At 41.1% G+C, this 15,198-nt stretch overlaps 1 protein-coding gene across 1 annotated transcript; it reads right to left on the bottom strand.

Annotated features, from left to right (window-relative positions):
- Nucleotides 1-1,814: 1,814 nt before the first annotated feature.
- LOC131467543 (multidrug and toxin extrusion protein 1-like) lies at nt 1,815-14,144 on the bottom strand. Its single transcript, XM_058641516.1, has 16 exons — nt 13,750-14,144; nt 12,224-12,325; nt 12,079-12,147; nt 11,771-11,919; nt 10,042-10,084; nt 8,436-8,480; nt 8,263-8,360; nt 8,031-8,128; nt 6,292-6,473; nt 5,981-6,089; nt 4,888-4,963; nt 3,877-3,946; nt 3,651-3,783; nt 3,269-3,363; nt 3,132-3,192; nt 1,815-3,043 (listed from the first exon to the last, which is right to left on the bottom strand). The coding sequence occupies exons 1-16, from the start codon at nt 13,927-13,929 to the stop codon at nt 2,808-2,810; spliced, it is 1,746 nt and encodes a 581-aa protein (XP_058497499.1). The 5' UTR covers nt 13,930-14,144; the 3' UTR covers nt 1,815-2,807.
- Nucleotides 14,145-15,198: the final 1,054 nt, after the last annotated feature.

Genomic DNA, 15,198 nt, shown 5'->3' on the forward strand with positions numbered 1-15,198 from the left:
TGATAAAATGTCTTGTTTGGTTTTGTTTGATTCATTTAATTTGCAGTTAGCTTGCACCACCAGTGGTATGCAAGTGCCCCCTAGTAGGTACTTGAAGGAACATCAGAAACAATGATAGAATCACCAATGTTGGAGGATGTTCATTCAGCTGTTTAATTTTGTAGAAAAAAAGCAGATCACTGACACAAAACTAAAGTCATTTCAAATGGCCACTTTCTTGGCGTAAAAGAAATCAAGAAAAAAATGGTGGGAGTCAGTAACAGTTACTTCTTTAGAAAGAAAAAAATGATGGAATCATGAAAAACAAACAAACAAAAGAAGACTAGTTCTTTGTTGCACCACCTCTGGCCTTTAAAACAGCTCACAGTCTCTGAGGCGTGGACTTAATGAGTGACAAACAGTACTCTTCATCAATCTGGCTCCAACTTTCTCTGATTGCTGTTGGCAGATCAGCTTTGCAGGTTGGAGCCTTGTCATGGAGCATTTTCTTTAACTTCCACCACAGATTTTCAATTGGATTGAGATCTGGACTATTTGCAGGCCATGACACTGACCTTATGTGTCTTTCTTCAAGGAATGTTTTCACAGTTTTTGCTCTATGGCAAGATGCATTATCATCTTTCATCATCCCCAAACATCCTTTCAATTGATGGGATAAGAAAAGTGTCCAAAATGTCAACGTCAACTTGTGCCTTTATTGAAGACGTAATAACAACCATCTCCCCAGTGCCTTTACCTCATCAATGACTGTGCAAATGTGCATGTTTTCTTCAGGCAGTCGTCTTCATAAATCTCATTGTAACGGCACCGAACAAAAGTTCCAGCATCAACACCTTGCCCAATGCAGATTTGCGATTCATCACTGAATATGACTTTCATCCAGTCACTCACAGTCCACGATTGCTTTTCCTTAGCTTTCGTTTAGCTTTTCTGTGTAAATCCCATTTCCTTGATGATTTCTTACAGTTCCTCCCATTTGTTCCTCTGTCTTGACGCGTTGATGTCTTCCTTGGTCTACCAGTACGCTTGCCTTTAACAACCTTCCCATGTTGTTTGTACTTGGTCCAGATTTTAAAAACAGCTGACTGTGAACAACCAACATCTTTTGCAACATTGCGTGATGATTTATCCTCTTTAAGGAGTTTGATAATTCTCTCCAAGGTGTGATCAACACTTTTAACTGCAGATCTAATCTGATGCAGGTGTTTTACAGGGTGATTCCATCATTTATTTCCTCTGCTTGGTTACTGACTACCACAGTTTTTATTCTTGATTTCTTTTAGTGTTTCTTAACGCCAGAAAGTGGCCATTTGAAATGACTTTAGTTTTGTGTCCAGTCTTGGAGGATGTTCATTCAGCAACTGAATGAACATCCTCCAAGACTGGTGATTCCATCATATTTGCCGGGGGTGTAGTTGCTATGTATAAAGCTGTGAGAGGAGTGGAGAGTCTGAAGCAGGTGTGAGGAAGAGGAGGATGAAGGAGAAGCTGCGTTCTCACAGCTCCTCACAGACACTCAGCCCACAGAACTTTATGAAAGGACGACCTAAATCCATATTTCACCATTTTCTGACAACATTCATTATGTTACAACCACTGTTGTAGAAGACCTGACACCCAACCATTGAGATGTGTGAAAAAGACTAAAGAGGATCAGAGAACTTATTTGGGTAAAGAATAATTGACCTGTAAGTATTCTCATCAGAAAGAGGAACTTGTTGAAATTCTCCATAAAAAACTGTGAAAAAGAGCCAAAGAGTTTCAGGACGAGCACAATGTTGTCAGAGGCTTGAACAAAGAAATGAAAAGCTGCAGATGATTGAAACAAAAGAGAAGGTTTAATTCAAAGTAGACTGAGATGAAGGCAAAAGTCCTGCCTTGCACATTGGCATACTCATTTATACATACAGCATATAATCCACAGGAAGAACTCTCTCTTCACTTTTATAGAATTGTCATAACATAGATAATTGCATTTAGTGTAAAATACAAAAGTCATGACTCAACATATTGACAACAACAAAAACCCTTTGAAGACATAACAAGATTTCATGTTTTCAAAAGTGATCTAGTATCAGTTGTGCAGTTTTGTGATTATTGAATATTATAGTGCATTTTGAAAGTATTTTTCCCCTCATTCACTACACGAAAAAAAACGTTTCGCAAATTCACTAAAAAGAAAAATACTGAAACGTGGTTGTGACGTAAGTATTGCTACGACGCTTAAAGGTTTCAGAGACTAAGACGTAACGATATCTAAGGGTGAGAGTGCAAACTGTAACATGGAGGACTCCTGCACTAACTCCTCCCATTCCCAAGTGTATCAGGGAACTACAGTGGCCTTTACTAACCAAAAGTGATGCAAACACTCTCAAGACCCTCCCCAATCTTGTGTCTGTCTCTGTCCTTTGCTCCTCCTTCTTCAGTGGTTTATGAATCAGGTTTGTGTGACATCTCTTCGATGTTTGCTTGTTTGCCAAAGGAACAGATCTGAGAAGAGGCTGCAAAGACAATGATGCTGTATTCACAGTAGCCTTCTTAAAGGAAGACATTTTAAACCGAGCAGTCTGGGGGGGAGGAGCTTTAGTTTGATAAATGTCGATCACACAGGCTGAGCTCCAAACATTCTGTGTGGAGATGAGACGAACTTATAACGGGACAACTGTCACTTTAACTTTCCAGCGATGTGGAATTTATGGTAGAGTGACAAACACATGGAGGCTCCTGAAGTAGCAGCACAATTAACCCTTTCCAGGTTCAAGGTCATTTACAGTTAACCTATCAAAGCACACAACTCATCCCAGGATTCATTTCAGGAGCCTGAGGAGGAAGATGTTGACCACAATTGCAACAACAAGGATGGCAACCATAATCAGACATGCGAATCCTCGCCGTAAAACCAGTTGTCTTACTGAGAGGACGTCTCCCACTGTGGTAGTTGTGCTTTTATTCTGGTTTGGACCGTGCACCTCTTCGTACACGTGAACCTCGTCAGTGCTCTCGCACTTGGACGCAGCAGCACTGATCTCGTTGTGGTTCGCTTCTGGAAATTAGAGAGAGAACTTTGAGGGTTAACACAAACTGAAAACACAGCAGATGTTTTTTTGATTTTTTTTGGTGCTGATGTTTACCTGCGTTTTCTAATTCCATCCCTTTCTGTTCTGTAACGCTGACTCCTGCTCTCACAAGAGCCTGATGATAGACGACGAGATCAGTCAAAGGCATGTACATGGAGGTCAAATATCGCTCAAGACAATGACTCATGTACCTGTTCAGCAGCCGCCTCCCAATTAAGCTTGGACAGATATGTGATGAAGAAAATTGACTGCATTACCACACAAATGCAAGTTCCTACCCAAAACCCTGTTATGGAAGTAAAAAAATAAGTTATATCCTTCCTGAACGTGTTACACAGTGGTTCACACTCTTGTCTTTGCAGCATGAAGAACCAGGTTTGTGACGCACTCAGATCAAGGTTTGCATGTTCTCCTCGCGTGTGCGGGGGTTTTCCTCCCACAGTCCAAAAACTGTGTTAGATAAATTGGACACTCTAAATTGACCGCGGTGTGAGTGTACGGTTGTTTGTCTCTGTGTGTCCCTGTGATGGACTGTCCAGGGTGAACCCCACCCTGTGAACCCCACCCTCTTACCTACAATCCCCATGTCTGCTGCAAACATCAGGGCGACGCCAATAGGGAAGCCAATGAGATAGTATCCCACCATGTTACACAGCGCTCCAATCAACTGCTTTCCTGCTCCTCTCAGAACTCCCCCAGCGACACCCTGTCTACACCAAACACTGCTGGTCAGAAACTTCACGTTGGTCAGTGTTAGAACTCAAATGTGAGGAGATCATTTTTCAAAACTGTGTCTTACCGCCACGGCGTCAGGAATGTGCACGAAACCAAATACAAACATGACACTTGAAACCCTCTGTAGAATGTCCCTAAAAAACAGAACATGCAGTTAGATGAACTGAAAGTCATCGAAAGTATGAGGAACAAACAAAATCAACAACTAATGCAACTAAGGATTTTTTTCTCCTCCTTGTTCCTGTTTTGTTGCTCTTGATCATTTTTCTTTGCTTGTAGCTGCAAACATTTGTCATTCAGTATCTGCGGGGACATGCAGACCGTGTTCTCTGGTGTTAAAGCACCCTTAGATCGACCGATATATCACAAAACTAGACAGATTAAATATATCTGATCCTTCTAATGCCCCGGTGTGCTGATGGTGGAGATACAATCATTTTGGACCTGCAGTATCCTGACATCTTCAACTTCCTGATGAACATCCATTCATCTTACTCCAGAGAGTCACTGAAAGTTTACAAGAGCCTGGAGCGAACACATTTTTGTTTGGAAGTCCAGAAGTCCAGGCTTGTCTGACGTGAAGCAGGATCATCACTTTTAACATCACTTTTAACATCAGTTTTAACATCACTTTTAACATCAGTTTAAACATCACTTTTAACATCAGTTTTAACATCACTTTTAACATCAGTTTTAACATCACTTTTAACATCAGTTTTAACATCACTTTTAACATCAGTTTAAACATCACTTTTAACATCAGTTTTAACATCAGTTTTAACATCACTTTTAACATCAGTTTTAACATCACTTTTAACATCAGTTTTAACATCAGTTTTAACATCACTTTTAACATCAGTTTTAACATCACTTTTAACATCAGTTTTAACATCACTTTAAACATCAGTTTTAACATCACTTTTAACATCAGTTTAAACATCACTTTTAACATCAGTTTTAACATCACTTTTAACATCAGTTTTAACATCACTTTTAACATCAGTTTTAACATCACTTTTAACATCAGTTTAAACATCAGAAAGACAAGGTTCAGTGAAAGGTTTGTGTTACTCACTGTTCTGTGGTGAAAACGTATCCAACAACATCTTTGGCCATGCTGAGGCAAAGCGCCACGACGCATGCAATCGCGACTGTCACGCCAAAGAGACAAGAAAGAAAAAGCAAAAAACATTTTGTTAATACTGTGGTGCTGCACATTAAGAAAAAAAAACCTTGAAAACTGAGTATCAAAACACAAATCAAAATAACTTATTGGTCAGTGTAGACAGACAGACGAGCAGGAAAGCACTGACATCATTTATCATCTATGTTGCGATTATTTTTATTTTTATTTAAGGTCCAGTGTCTAATGGTGCTTTTCCATTATAAACATCTTTTTAGTACCTGTTCTGTCGAGGTTCCAAGCGAACTGAGCTGATACTTAAATGTGACATCAACAGACTGCCGGCCACTGATTGGTCAGAGAGTGTCGTCACTGGAAGAGTGATGAGCGTGACGTCCTCGGGGACGGACACCACGTCCTGCATGTTTTACATGTTTCCCTGATTCAGTGGCGAACTGTAGATCAGTTAAAAAGACTTAAAAATCCTAAAACATGCGTTAATCTCCAACATTTAGCAAAGACATTTCTAAACAGAGGAGTCTGGAAAACAAAAACAGTTGATCGCTGCACGCGACCGCAGGCTTTCAGCAGTGCTGTCACTAAACACACCAGACTCCTCTGTCACATATTGAGATGTGAGACGTTTCCTTTGCTAAATGTTGAGGATTAACGCAGGTTGTCGCTCTCGTGTCGGACATCTTGCTCACGCCTCTTCCTGTGACGACACTCTGACCAGTCGGTGGACGGCAGTGGTCCCTCCATTTCCTCCTCCTTCTTTGTTGGCCCGCCATCGTTGGTAAAGTAAGTTCTCGTTCAAAATGCAAAAACGCAAGTCCGTCCAGGCAGCTCACGATGGCGGCCTCCATTAAGTAAGGCCCTTACCTTAAGAACCTTTTAAAATCTTATTCTAAGGCCACGGAGAGCAAATGACTTTTACGTTAAAGCGCTTATTCACTTGTAAGTACTACATACATTTGTTATTACACACTGGACCATAACACTGAACACTTTTGTGACTTCCACAGCTGCTGGTGTTGGTTCTTACATGCACAGACGACGGGAACTTTACATGACAACTTGGCTTGCTCTATGTTTCCTGCACCGAGAGCATTTCCAACACGTACACTGGCAGCAGCGGAGAATCCGAGAGGAATCTGAGGAAAAACAGATCAGCAGTCGTATCCATACGTGTGTTAGAAGACCAGTCGGTCATCTAGGGGTGAAATTGCATATTTATTGAATTTTTGTTGATAGCTCCTGAGATCGTGGACCCTTAAAACTGTGCCTTATCTATAATTCCACTAGAGAAGTGTTTCATTCAGCAGAGAAAATGAGAGAATCAGCATTCATAGTTACCATGTAAGCCACAACTGCCAGCTCATACCCGATGGACTGAGCTCCCAGCTCCGTCTCACTGATCACTCCAGCCAAGAATCCTCCGATCTCAAACATCCACCACTCCAGACACAGCATGAGCATACTGGGAATGGCCAACTTGATGAAAGGTCCCCACTCCTGCAGACAGTCCAGGGACCAACCTGTGGATCGTGGGTCTGGATGTTAAAGGGATAGTTGCTGACAGGGACTGGTTTCAGCCGCTGAACATGTGACTTTCATGATGCAAGCTATGCTAAAATCAAACACACACAGTACTTACATTAACTATGTTGCTGCTTTATCTAACCACTACACCACCTGGACCACCTTCCAGCAGGAAACTGAAGTTTGTAAACCCTACCAAAGTCTACTGTTGTCTCATTTAGTCATTTTGTGTCTCGTAGTTAAGTCCAAACAAAGAATTTTAAGCACCAAAGTCACAAGATCAATCATTTATACTTAGTGATTGAGACGGCAGTGGATCACGATGTACAAATGCAGATTTACTATGACCTTTCCTATGGACGATAATAGTTTACAACTTTCAGTTTCCAGCCTGAAACGATTCTCAGAGAGAAGGCCAGTGTCTGGGCACCAATCCACAGTCAGTGTTGATAACGTGTCAATTCCTGATATAACCACAGACCTGAAATGTCCCTTTCAGCAAGGGCGTACACAACAATCACATCACAATCATGTGTTCATTTCATGTCATAGACACATAGACGTTTTCAAGCTCGGTTTCATCCTGAGAGGGCTCACTCAATACATAACCTCTCTGTCAATGTTCACTTCAAGTCAGCAAAAGATCAGATTTACTGCATGACTAATAACGCATTTGTATTCCAGGCAGTTATGACACCAAGGGAATGTACATTTGGTTTTTATTGTGCAGTATTAACTTTCATTTTGAAAAGTTTATACTTTTTATTCTTTTTCAATTCAGGTTCAAATTTTGTAAAACACTCCCATAGACCTTAGATGACGCGATGCTACACTTGCTCACTGTTTGCACAAAGATTAAATGTTAAATGTGCAAATGCTCTGTGTCAACACATAGTGTGCACTTTTAAAAACCCTCTTCATGTCCTGATAGAAGTAGTTGGTAAAAATATAAAAGGTATTCCTCGAAATGCTATCATAACAACCACAGACCACTCTGACAGCATCACTAACTCGCCTGTTTGGTCAGCTTTCTTCTGATATTGATCGTTTAACAATGTGTGACACTTTGAAATCCTATCTGACCCAAACGAGACGTTCAGAGTGAAATGGATGGAGATGTGTTTGGATCTAATATGTTTCTTAGCTGTTCACACTGTCAGAAACTCAAGCTATATACAATCTGGATATGCTTCAAATGCAGTCTAAACAGGGCCTAAGTGACAGGACGCTGTCTGGCTCGGTGTCTTGAGCTTTAGTGCGATATAAGCAGCAGGGTTTTAATAAAGATTTTCCTCATAATGAAATAAAGAGATAAAGACGGCACACTTGACTTAAGACAGGGAAGAAACCACCCAGAAAGTGACCTCTACACAACATTACATGGTTAGAGTGTTATCATTTTGTCAAACATTACAGACCGGTAAGTTGTCAATGGGCAACTAAATCAGTGAAAGAGGATGACGTCACCGGGCAGAAAACGACAATTAACACAAGCAACCGCAGTCAAAAGAAAGAAGAAAGAAAGATGACTTGATGTCCTGAAAACATCATACCTCCCCATGTGGCCTTGTGTAGACCCTTCACACTGATGTAAATGAACAAGATCCCAGCGAGGAAATACTGAGAGATGGCATTGGCTGCTGCAGATCCACTTCAAGACAAAGCAAACAGTCAAATTCAAAGCAAGGATAAAATTAAGAAAATTAAAAAACACACATGAAAGTACAGTTATTTGGTTGTTACGAGCAGAAATGTTTCCTGTGACAGGATCAAAGATAAACTTACGCAACACCCAAATCCAGAAGAAAGAGGAAGACGTAGTTGATTAAAGCGTTGAGGACATTTACCACAGCTCCAGTTATAACCTGAGGCCATATAATTCCCTGTGAACAACAGCACAACCTTGGATCAATATTGTGTCAGCGACACGATCATATCTGAGAAAGAAAGTGTCACACCTGATTCTGAAGATATCTTCCTTGCAGCTGGTACATGAACGCTGCCTGCAGCAGGAGAACATGAAAGATTAGAACATGAGTGTTAAGGCCTGAAACACAAACACGCACAGTCACAGAAGTTCTTAATGCGACATGCTTGACGTTCAAACTTTAAAAACATGAAAGCGCCTGTTATCTGCAGCTCACATTTACATAAGATAATGGGCTTTTAAACAAACTCATCTTGTGAACAAAATCCCACTGAAGCGAGAGAGTCCGCAGCCATGTTAGCAACTCTTAGCATGCTAACATTGTGATGACAAAACAAATGTTAAACAAATACTTTGAATTGAATTAACATTTCTAAGTAGCTCAGAATAGGGCTCAATCACAGGGAACCTCATGATACGGTACGATACGATACGTGATACGATACGTTACATGATACGATACGTTACATGATACGATACGTTACATGATACGATACGATACATGAGACGATACGTTACATGATACGATACATGATACGATACGTTACATGATACGATACGATACATGAGACGATACGTTACATGATACGATACATGAGACGATACGTTACATGATACGATACGTTACATGATACGATATGATACATGAGACGATACGTTACATGATACGATACGTTACATGATACGATACGTTACATGATACGATACGATACTATGCGATACGACATGACACGATGCGACACGATACTATGCGATACGATACATGATACGATACGTTACAATACGATACGATACTATGCGATACGACATGACACGATGCGACACGACACGATACGATACGATACATGATACGATACATGATACGATACGTTACATGATACGATACGTTACATGATACGATACGTTACATGATACGATACATGATACATGGTCCCCTATAACATCTTAATACAACAATTCTGTGAGAATCAATATACTGTATTTAAGACATATAGCAATACATCACGATATCTGTCTACATGAAGAAAACGAAATGTTAAAAAAGATTTCTCCATTTATTCACAAAACAGAACAAAGGTGCTAAAGTCTATGTGTTGAACGTGGATGGAGCATCTGTTAGCGTAGCGTTCTCCACCATTATCCCAATGTAAACTCCCTCTTCTTCGGCCAGGTCACTTTCCCTCAGTCATTTGAGCAGCGCCACCGTGAGGAGACATGAAGTAGCGAAACTGACATGGACTGTTTACTTTAGAGCATCTTAATTTGTTGATTAAAATATCGATATTTGCATATTGCATATTGATAATCGTACCACACGAGGAAGGACAACAATATATCACCAAGTCGATATTTTGACCCACGCCTAGCTTGGAACACAAAGTGCAGTTCATGGTAATGTCATATAAATGCAAACGAGTGGTCAAGCATTTGACAGAGTAACATTTTTGAATATAAACTGTGACCCACTGTGACCCAATAGTTATCTTTCACTCCACTTCCTGTCTCTCCTTTACTGCATCCATCAAATAAAGGCACACACTAAATGTTAAGAAATATCTAAATCTAATTGTATCATAAACCATTCAAAGGTTGTCAGAAAGTTTCCAGTCCTGTTGTACACTGTTGCATAAACTCACCGGCAGTGAAGGCATGAAGATCTTCACATACAGCTGCGAGAGACTGTGCACACAACGATAAACACAACAGTTAATGTTGGAATGTCAAATGATTGTAAAGTCATTTATGAGTCATCAGAAAATGTCAGGACAGTTCTGTTATGGGAATTACGTACCTCATGTAATACATGAAGACAAATGTTCAATGCAACCTATGTGACCTGAGACCATTGACCCTTTGTATTGCTAATGTAACTGTTTGATGCGACTTGTGACAAGTGACCATTTGTATTGTTTTAGGAACTGTTTGATGTGACTTGTGAATAGAGACAAAAGGGCCAGCGACTCAGAGCAAGGAGATAACAAACCCTGCAGAGGCGGGGGTCTGCACTTTATGGCAGGGCGATAGCTGACCCATTGAGACAGATAAATACCTTGCGATTCCTACAAGACAGGGAGTCTTCACGTTGTAACTGATCGTGTGTGTTGCTTTGTGAATGCTCCTCTTGTACAAGATTAAAACCCTTGTTTGGACACTGAGCTGACTTCCGATCTCCTTCCTATGGATCTCAATTCTTTTGACAAGTTCATTCTGAACCAAAGAGGTGGACTTATTAGTTTATCACTTTCTTTTTTAGTTTGTGATATTGAATAACTTCATTTAGGGCAGCAACAATTAAACAATTCATTTATTAGAAATAAACTGCTAAATAAATCACCAAATAATAACCGAGTTATCTTGTATCAGCTTCCTAAATGTAAATAATGTTCTGGTTTCTTTAGCTGAATGTCTTTGGTTTGTGGAGAAAGGGGCGTACATTGCAAATGTTTGAAGTTATCTTTGTTAAACTAAATATAATCCATTTAAAGCCATTTGAGTTCAACACAATGGGATGGATTTGAAAGACGTATTGTAATTGTGTAATTAAGTTTGTTAACTTGTTACTTAACTTCACTTTAAATGTGTTTACCGTTGAAAGTGCTTACATGATGTAATTGTTTGCACTAAAATTGATGTTTGCATGTGTGTTTTAATGTGATGTTATGTTTAAAGGTTTAAAGGTTTTTCACCTGAGCGCTGCATCAAAGTTCAAGTGTGGATGGTTGTTTGTGTCTATGCAGCCCTGTGAGTAACTGTTGACCTGTCCAGGTGTTACCCCGCCTTTTGCCCAAGATTCCCTCATTCATTTGAGCAGAGCCACCGTGAGGAGACGTCAAGTAGCGTCACATGGGGAGTGAAACTGGCAGGGACTGTTTACTTTAGAGGACATCAATAATTGCCCTGGTTCCAATTCTTACACATTAACATCCCCAGCATTGTTGCCTCACAGCAAAAAGGTTGCAGGTTTGAATCCAGGTTCGGCCAAGTGACTTTCTGACAGGACGCTCTAAATGGAGGTGTGAATATAAGTGTGAATGGAAATAGTAACGCAATTGTATTATTTCTTTTTTTTGATTAAGATGATTAAGAATCATCCATATGCAGCCAGCCCGAGGCATAAGCAAACTTATATGGCAGCTTGGAGCCCACTGATCCCCCGGAGACCCCCAATACAAAAGTGCTTCACTTTGAATATGAAGTGCAAATTAATACTAGACCACTTACATTATTTATTATTTGTATTATTAATGTTAAAAGGTGTTCCTTTAATTCACTTTCTACAAGTGTTATTGAAAGTCCACACCTTGCATGGTTTCTGAGAGAGATGCTGAAGCTGCATGTTGTTTTGGGGATTAGATGAGGACTGACCTGGCGACCTCTGGGCTCTGTTTGACAGCGAGTAGTAGAGGTTCAGTGTTGATGAGAACGGCCCAGCAGGGGAAACAGGCCATCAGCAGAATCAGAATCCCCCTCTGGAGAATCACACCCACACGCTTCATGTTACCGCTCCCATATGTCTACATGAAACACGGAGACAGCGGCGCTTCGGTAAGCAGAGTCATGAGATAACATGATACAAGAGATCATTGTTGAGATGTTTTTAATGGGACCCCAGGATAACCTGGGAACCCAGCAGCACTGCTCGTGTTTGTCTTTGTTAGAGAAGAGGATACTACCTGAGATATGAGGGTATCACATGTTAACGACAAACCAGTTCCAATGGAAATGCCAGTGACGTTCACCACCTGCAAATGAGACCATAATTCACTGCACTGACACGTTTGCTGGCAAAGACTGAATTTTCACAGGAAGTCTCCTCACCGCGATGGATAATGCTACTGCTGCAAGTTCAGTTTTCCCCAGGTGACCACAGAACACTGTGCTGACGAAGCTGATCATGAACACCATCGTCTGGGAAATGATCTGGAGCACAAAAACTATTTTATACAAATCATACATTCAAGTGCAGAAGTCTATTTAATTCACTCTGTTTTTCCAAATGAATGAGAGGCTAGACTGGAAGTTGAATCTGTTTTGCTTTGTCTTGGTTTGGAGACACTGGGAGATGCTCCTGTCTCTCTCCTGTCTCTCTCCTGTCTCTCTCCTGTCTCTAAGTCACAGCGGTTGTATTGTACGGCACCTCAGGACTTTGCAGTTGTTCAGACAGAAATCACGTGGTGATGATTCTCCAGACAGATGAAAAAAAGAGTCCGTTCTTCATTCTCTCTAAACTTCTGTAAGGAATAATATTAATATTAATTAATACTGTTCTGCTCCATTCATCCACACAAATACAATTATCTAGTCGGTATTCGCAGATGCTCAAGAGTAAAAAGATCAGGAAAAAGCTGTATGTATACTTTGTGTTCATGTTTTAAGTGCTGTAGGTTTTATGAGAACCTAAATCTGAACTTCCCTATGATGTGCTGTGTCATGGCCAGTGTCACGTGCTGCTGTCAAACCCAGCAATGACTCAGCAGAATTATAAGTAACAGTGTAATACACTCATTTACTCACTGCTGCTGCTTTTTAACTGGTGTTGTTTGCAGAGCTGTTACACACCGGTGTCGTCAGCGCTGTTTTCTCTCTTACTGAGTTACTGAGTCTGGGAACCTTTGCATAGATAACGACACCTGTCACAGGAAAGTCACCGGTGATGGAGGGTCACACACTTGATGAACTTTCACCTGGCGGCGGCATCGGTGTCATAGCGATGACTTAACTGAGAGTGTAAGGTAAAAGTCAGTGGTGTGCACGGGGGTAAAAACATGAGGAAGTGCCCTACTGTCTGCCATTCACATAGACATTAATATGTGATTGTTTCTTGTGGAGAGGCAGTGCCGTAGTTTTCTGTGGGTGCCCTGCCGATCAAAAAGGGTGTTGATGAAGTTCCCTAGTTGCGTTCACTTTGCAGTAGGTTCCCTTTTCATTTTTGCCCCTGCCCTTCCAAATGTCTGTGCATGCCACTGGACAAGACCAAGATCTTTAGGGTCTGAGATTGAACCAAGACCAAGACAAAGAAAAACCATCATGGTATACAAAGACAAGACCAAGACCTATATGACTATCTATAAGTATGCATTCATCGTATCTACAATTTCATTCTGACTGGACATAATTCCAATGTGAATTCATGACTGTCTTTATTCACATTGTGGAGATTCACAAATGAATTAAAGCTTTCAGTTATAACATATCCCATACACAACAATGGAGAAATTTACTTTTTTTTGTCTTAGACAAAATGTCCTTGCAGAAAACTGAAATTAACTGAATTATCTCTTACAGAATTTAGAGCTTAAACAACGGTTAATCATAGTGAAAACAGCTGGAGGTGAAAGTCTTACCACTGGTCCAGCCAGTTTGCAAAGTTGCACCAGCTCATGTCGATAAACCGGGGGGATGCCGCTCCGGATTCTCTCCAAACAGGAGCCTGGACTTGGATTGGCTCCAGCTGCTCCATCGACTTTTTCATCTTCTTTTACCCCATTAGAGTATTTCATCTGAGTCTGAGCAGAGCCATCCATTGCTGAAACTAACACGTGTGTGTGTGTGTGTGTGTGTGTGTACTGCCAGCCTGCTACATGTGGTTGTTAAATAATACCACATGTTAGAGGAGGAGCTGCTGAAGAGACTCCCACTCACTCACCCACTCACTCACTCACTGACTCCCCTACTGAAGCAGATCCACCAGTGACGCGTTCACAAACCATGACAGAGGTCCTGGCTTAGCTTGAAGGAGTAAGAGATTCTTCTCCTCACACTTTGTAACTGTCAGAAAAAGAAGAACATTAAAGTCTGTGTCTTCTGTCCAGGCCTTGTTGGCATGTCTGATATAAACTCCTCCATAAATAAAAACTCTCACTGAGTGTGAAGTCATTAGTTGACAGACTTTATTTTTTGTTTATGTAGCACAGAAGGGCAGAATCAGGGGGTAGGTGTGGCAAGTCAGTGGGGCATGCAGGTCGAGAGAGAGACAGGCTAATCAGGAGAGTCAGAGCACCTGAGGAAGTGTTGATTAGGAGGATCTCTGGGGCAGCTGAAGCTGTTTTGTCTGCCAGAGTCAATGCTGGGGCGATAACTGAGACGTCATACGTATGTACACTATGTTTAAGTTTAATAACATTTGTCTGTGCTGGTAAATTTGGTGACATCCTGTTATTTTGTCTGTGAATTGACGGGAGAACAGAGAACAATAGTATGAGAAAAACTGACCCATTTATTATTAACCAATGGTTACATCAATTTGAACCTTCAACATAAGAATATTGGATTTTTTCCAATTTTAAGTAAATTTCATACAGTCTATGGTTCGTTTCATCAGGAGGAAAGTACCAAGTGCTAATGGGGGTGTTTTCACTATTTTGGATTAGCCCAACCCACACACGGTGAGCGAATCATCCCGCAAGTAAACCCGGAGCGCGAGGACCGGCCCCGCAGACGTACTTAGCTCGTACTTAGCTCCGTGCGTGGAGCTTCACGACACATTTAAACACACAAAGCTCTTGGTGTGGCGGTTTTTTGGGGTATAATCAACACACGGAGGCTGTTGAAAGTCGACAGGTGGCGCTGGTTTATGAAATATGGTTGTTTTAGCAGCTCGCCTCAGGATGAACTGGCATGGTGCTCACTGTTAGCACGCACGCGCTGTTGTGATCACGTGAGCTCTGCGCGCATCCAACGCAGAGCCCACGTGATCACAACAGGGGCTGCTGGATAGAAGACCTGGAGCGGACTAGACTGTTGTATCAGAGACTTTAGAGGCAGTCCGATCTAATCCGATACTCGTTTTATAT

Source organism: Solea solea, chromosome 10, assembly GCF_958295425.1.
Source record: "Solea solea chromosome 10, fSolSol10.1, whole genome shotgun sequence".
Lineage (NCBI taxonomy): Eukaryota > Metazoa > Chordata > Actinopteri > Pleuronectiformes > Soleidae > Solea > Solea solea.

What these genes read in the sequence shown, in the direction of transcription:
- LOC131467543 (XM_058641516.1), bottom strand. Translation starts at nt 13,929, where the DNA reads ATGGATGGCTCTGCTCAGACTCAGATGAAATACTCTAATGGGGTAAAA. An exon ending in AGTTCCCGTCGTCTGTGCAT is followed by an intron (nt 4,964 to 5,980) that starts GTAAGAACCAAC and finishes TTGGCGTGACAG; the next exon opens with TCGCGATTGCATGCGTCGTG. An exon ending in TACGTTTTCACCACAGAACA is followed by an intron (nt 3,947 to 4,887) that starts GTGAGTAACACA and finishes TCTGTTTTTTAG; the next exon opens with GGACATTCTACAGAGGGTTT.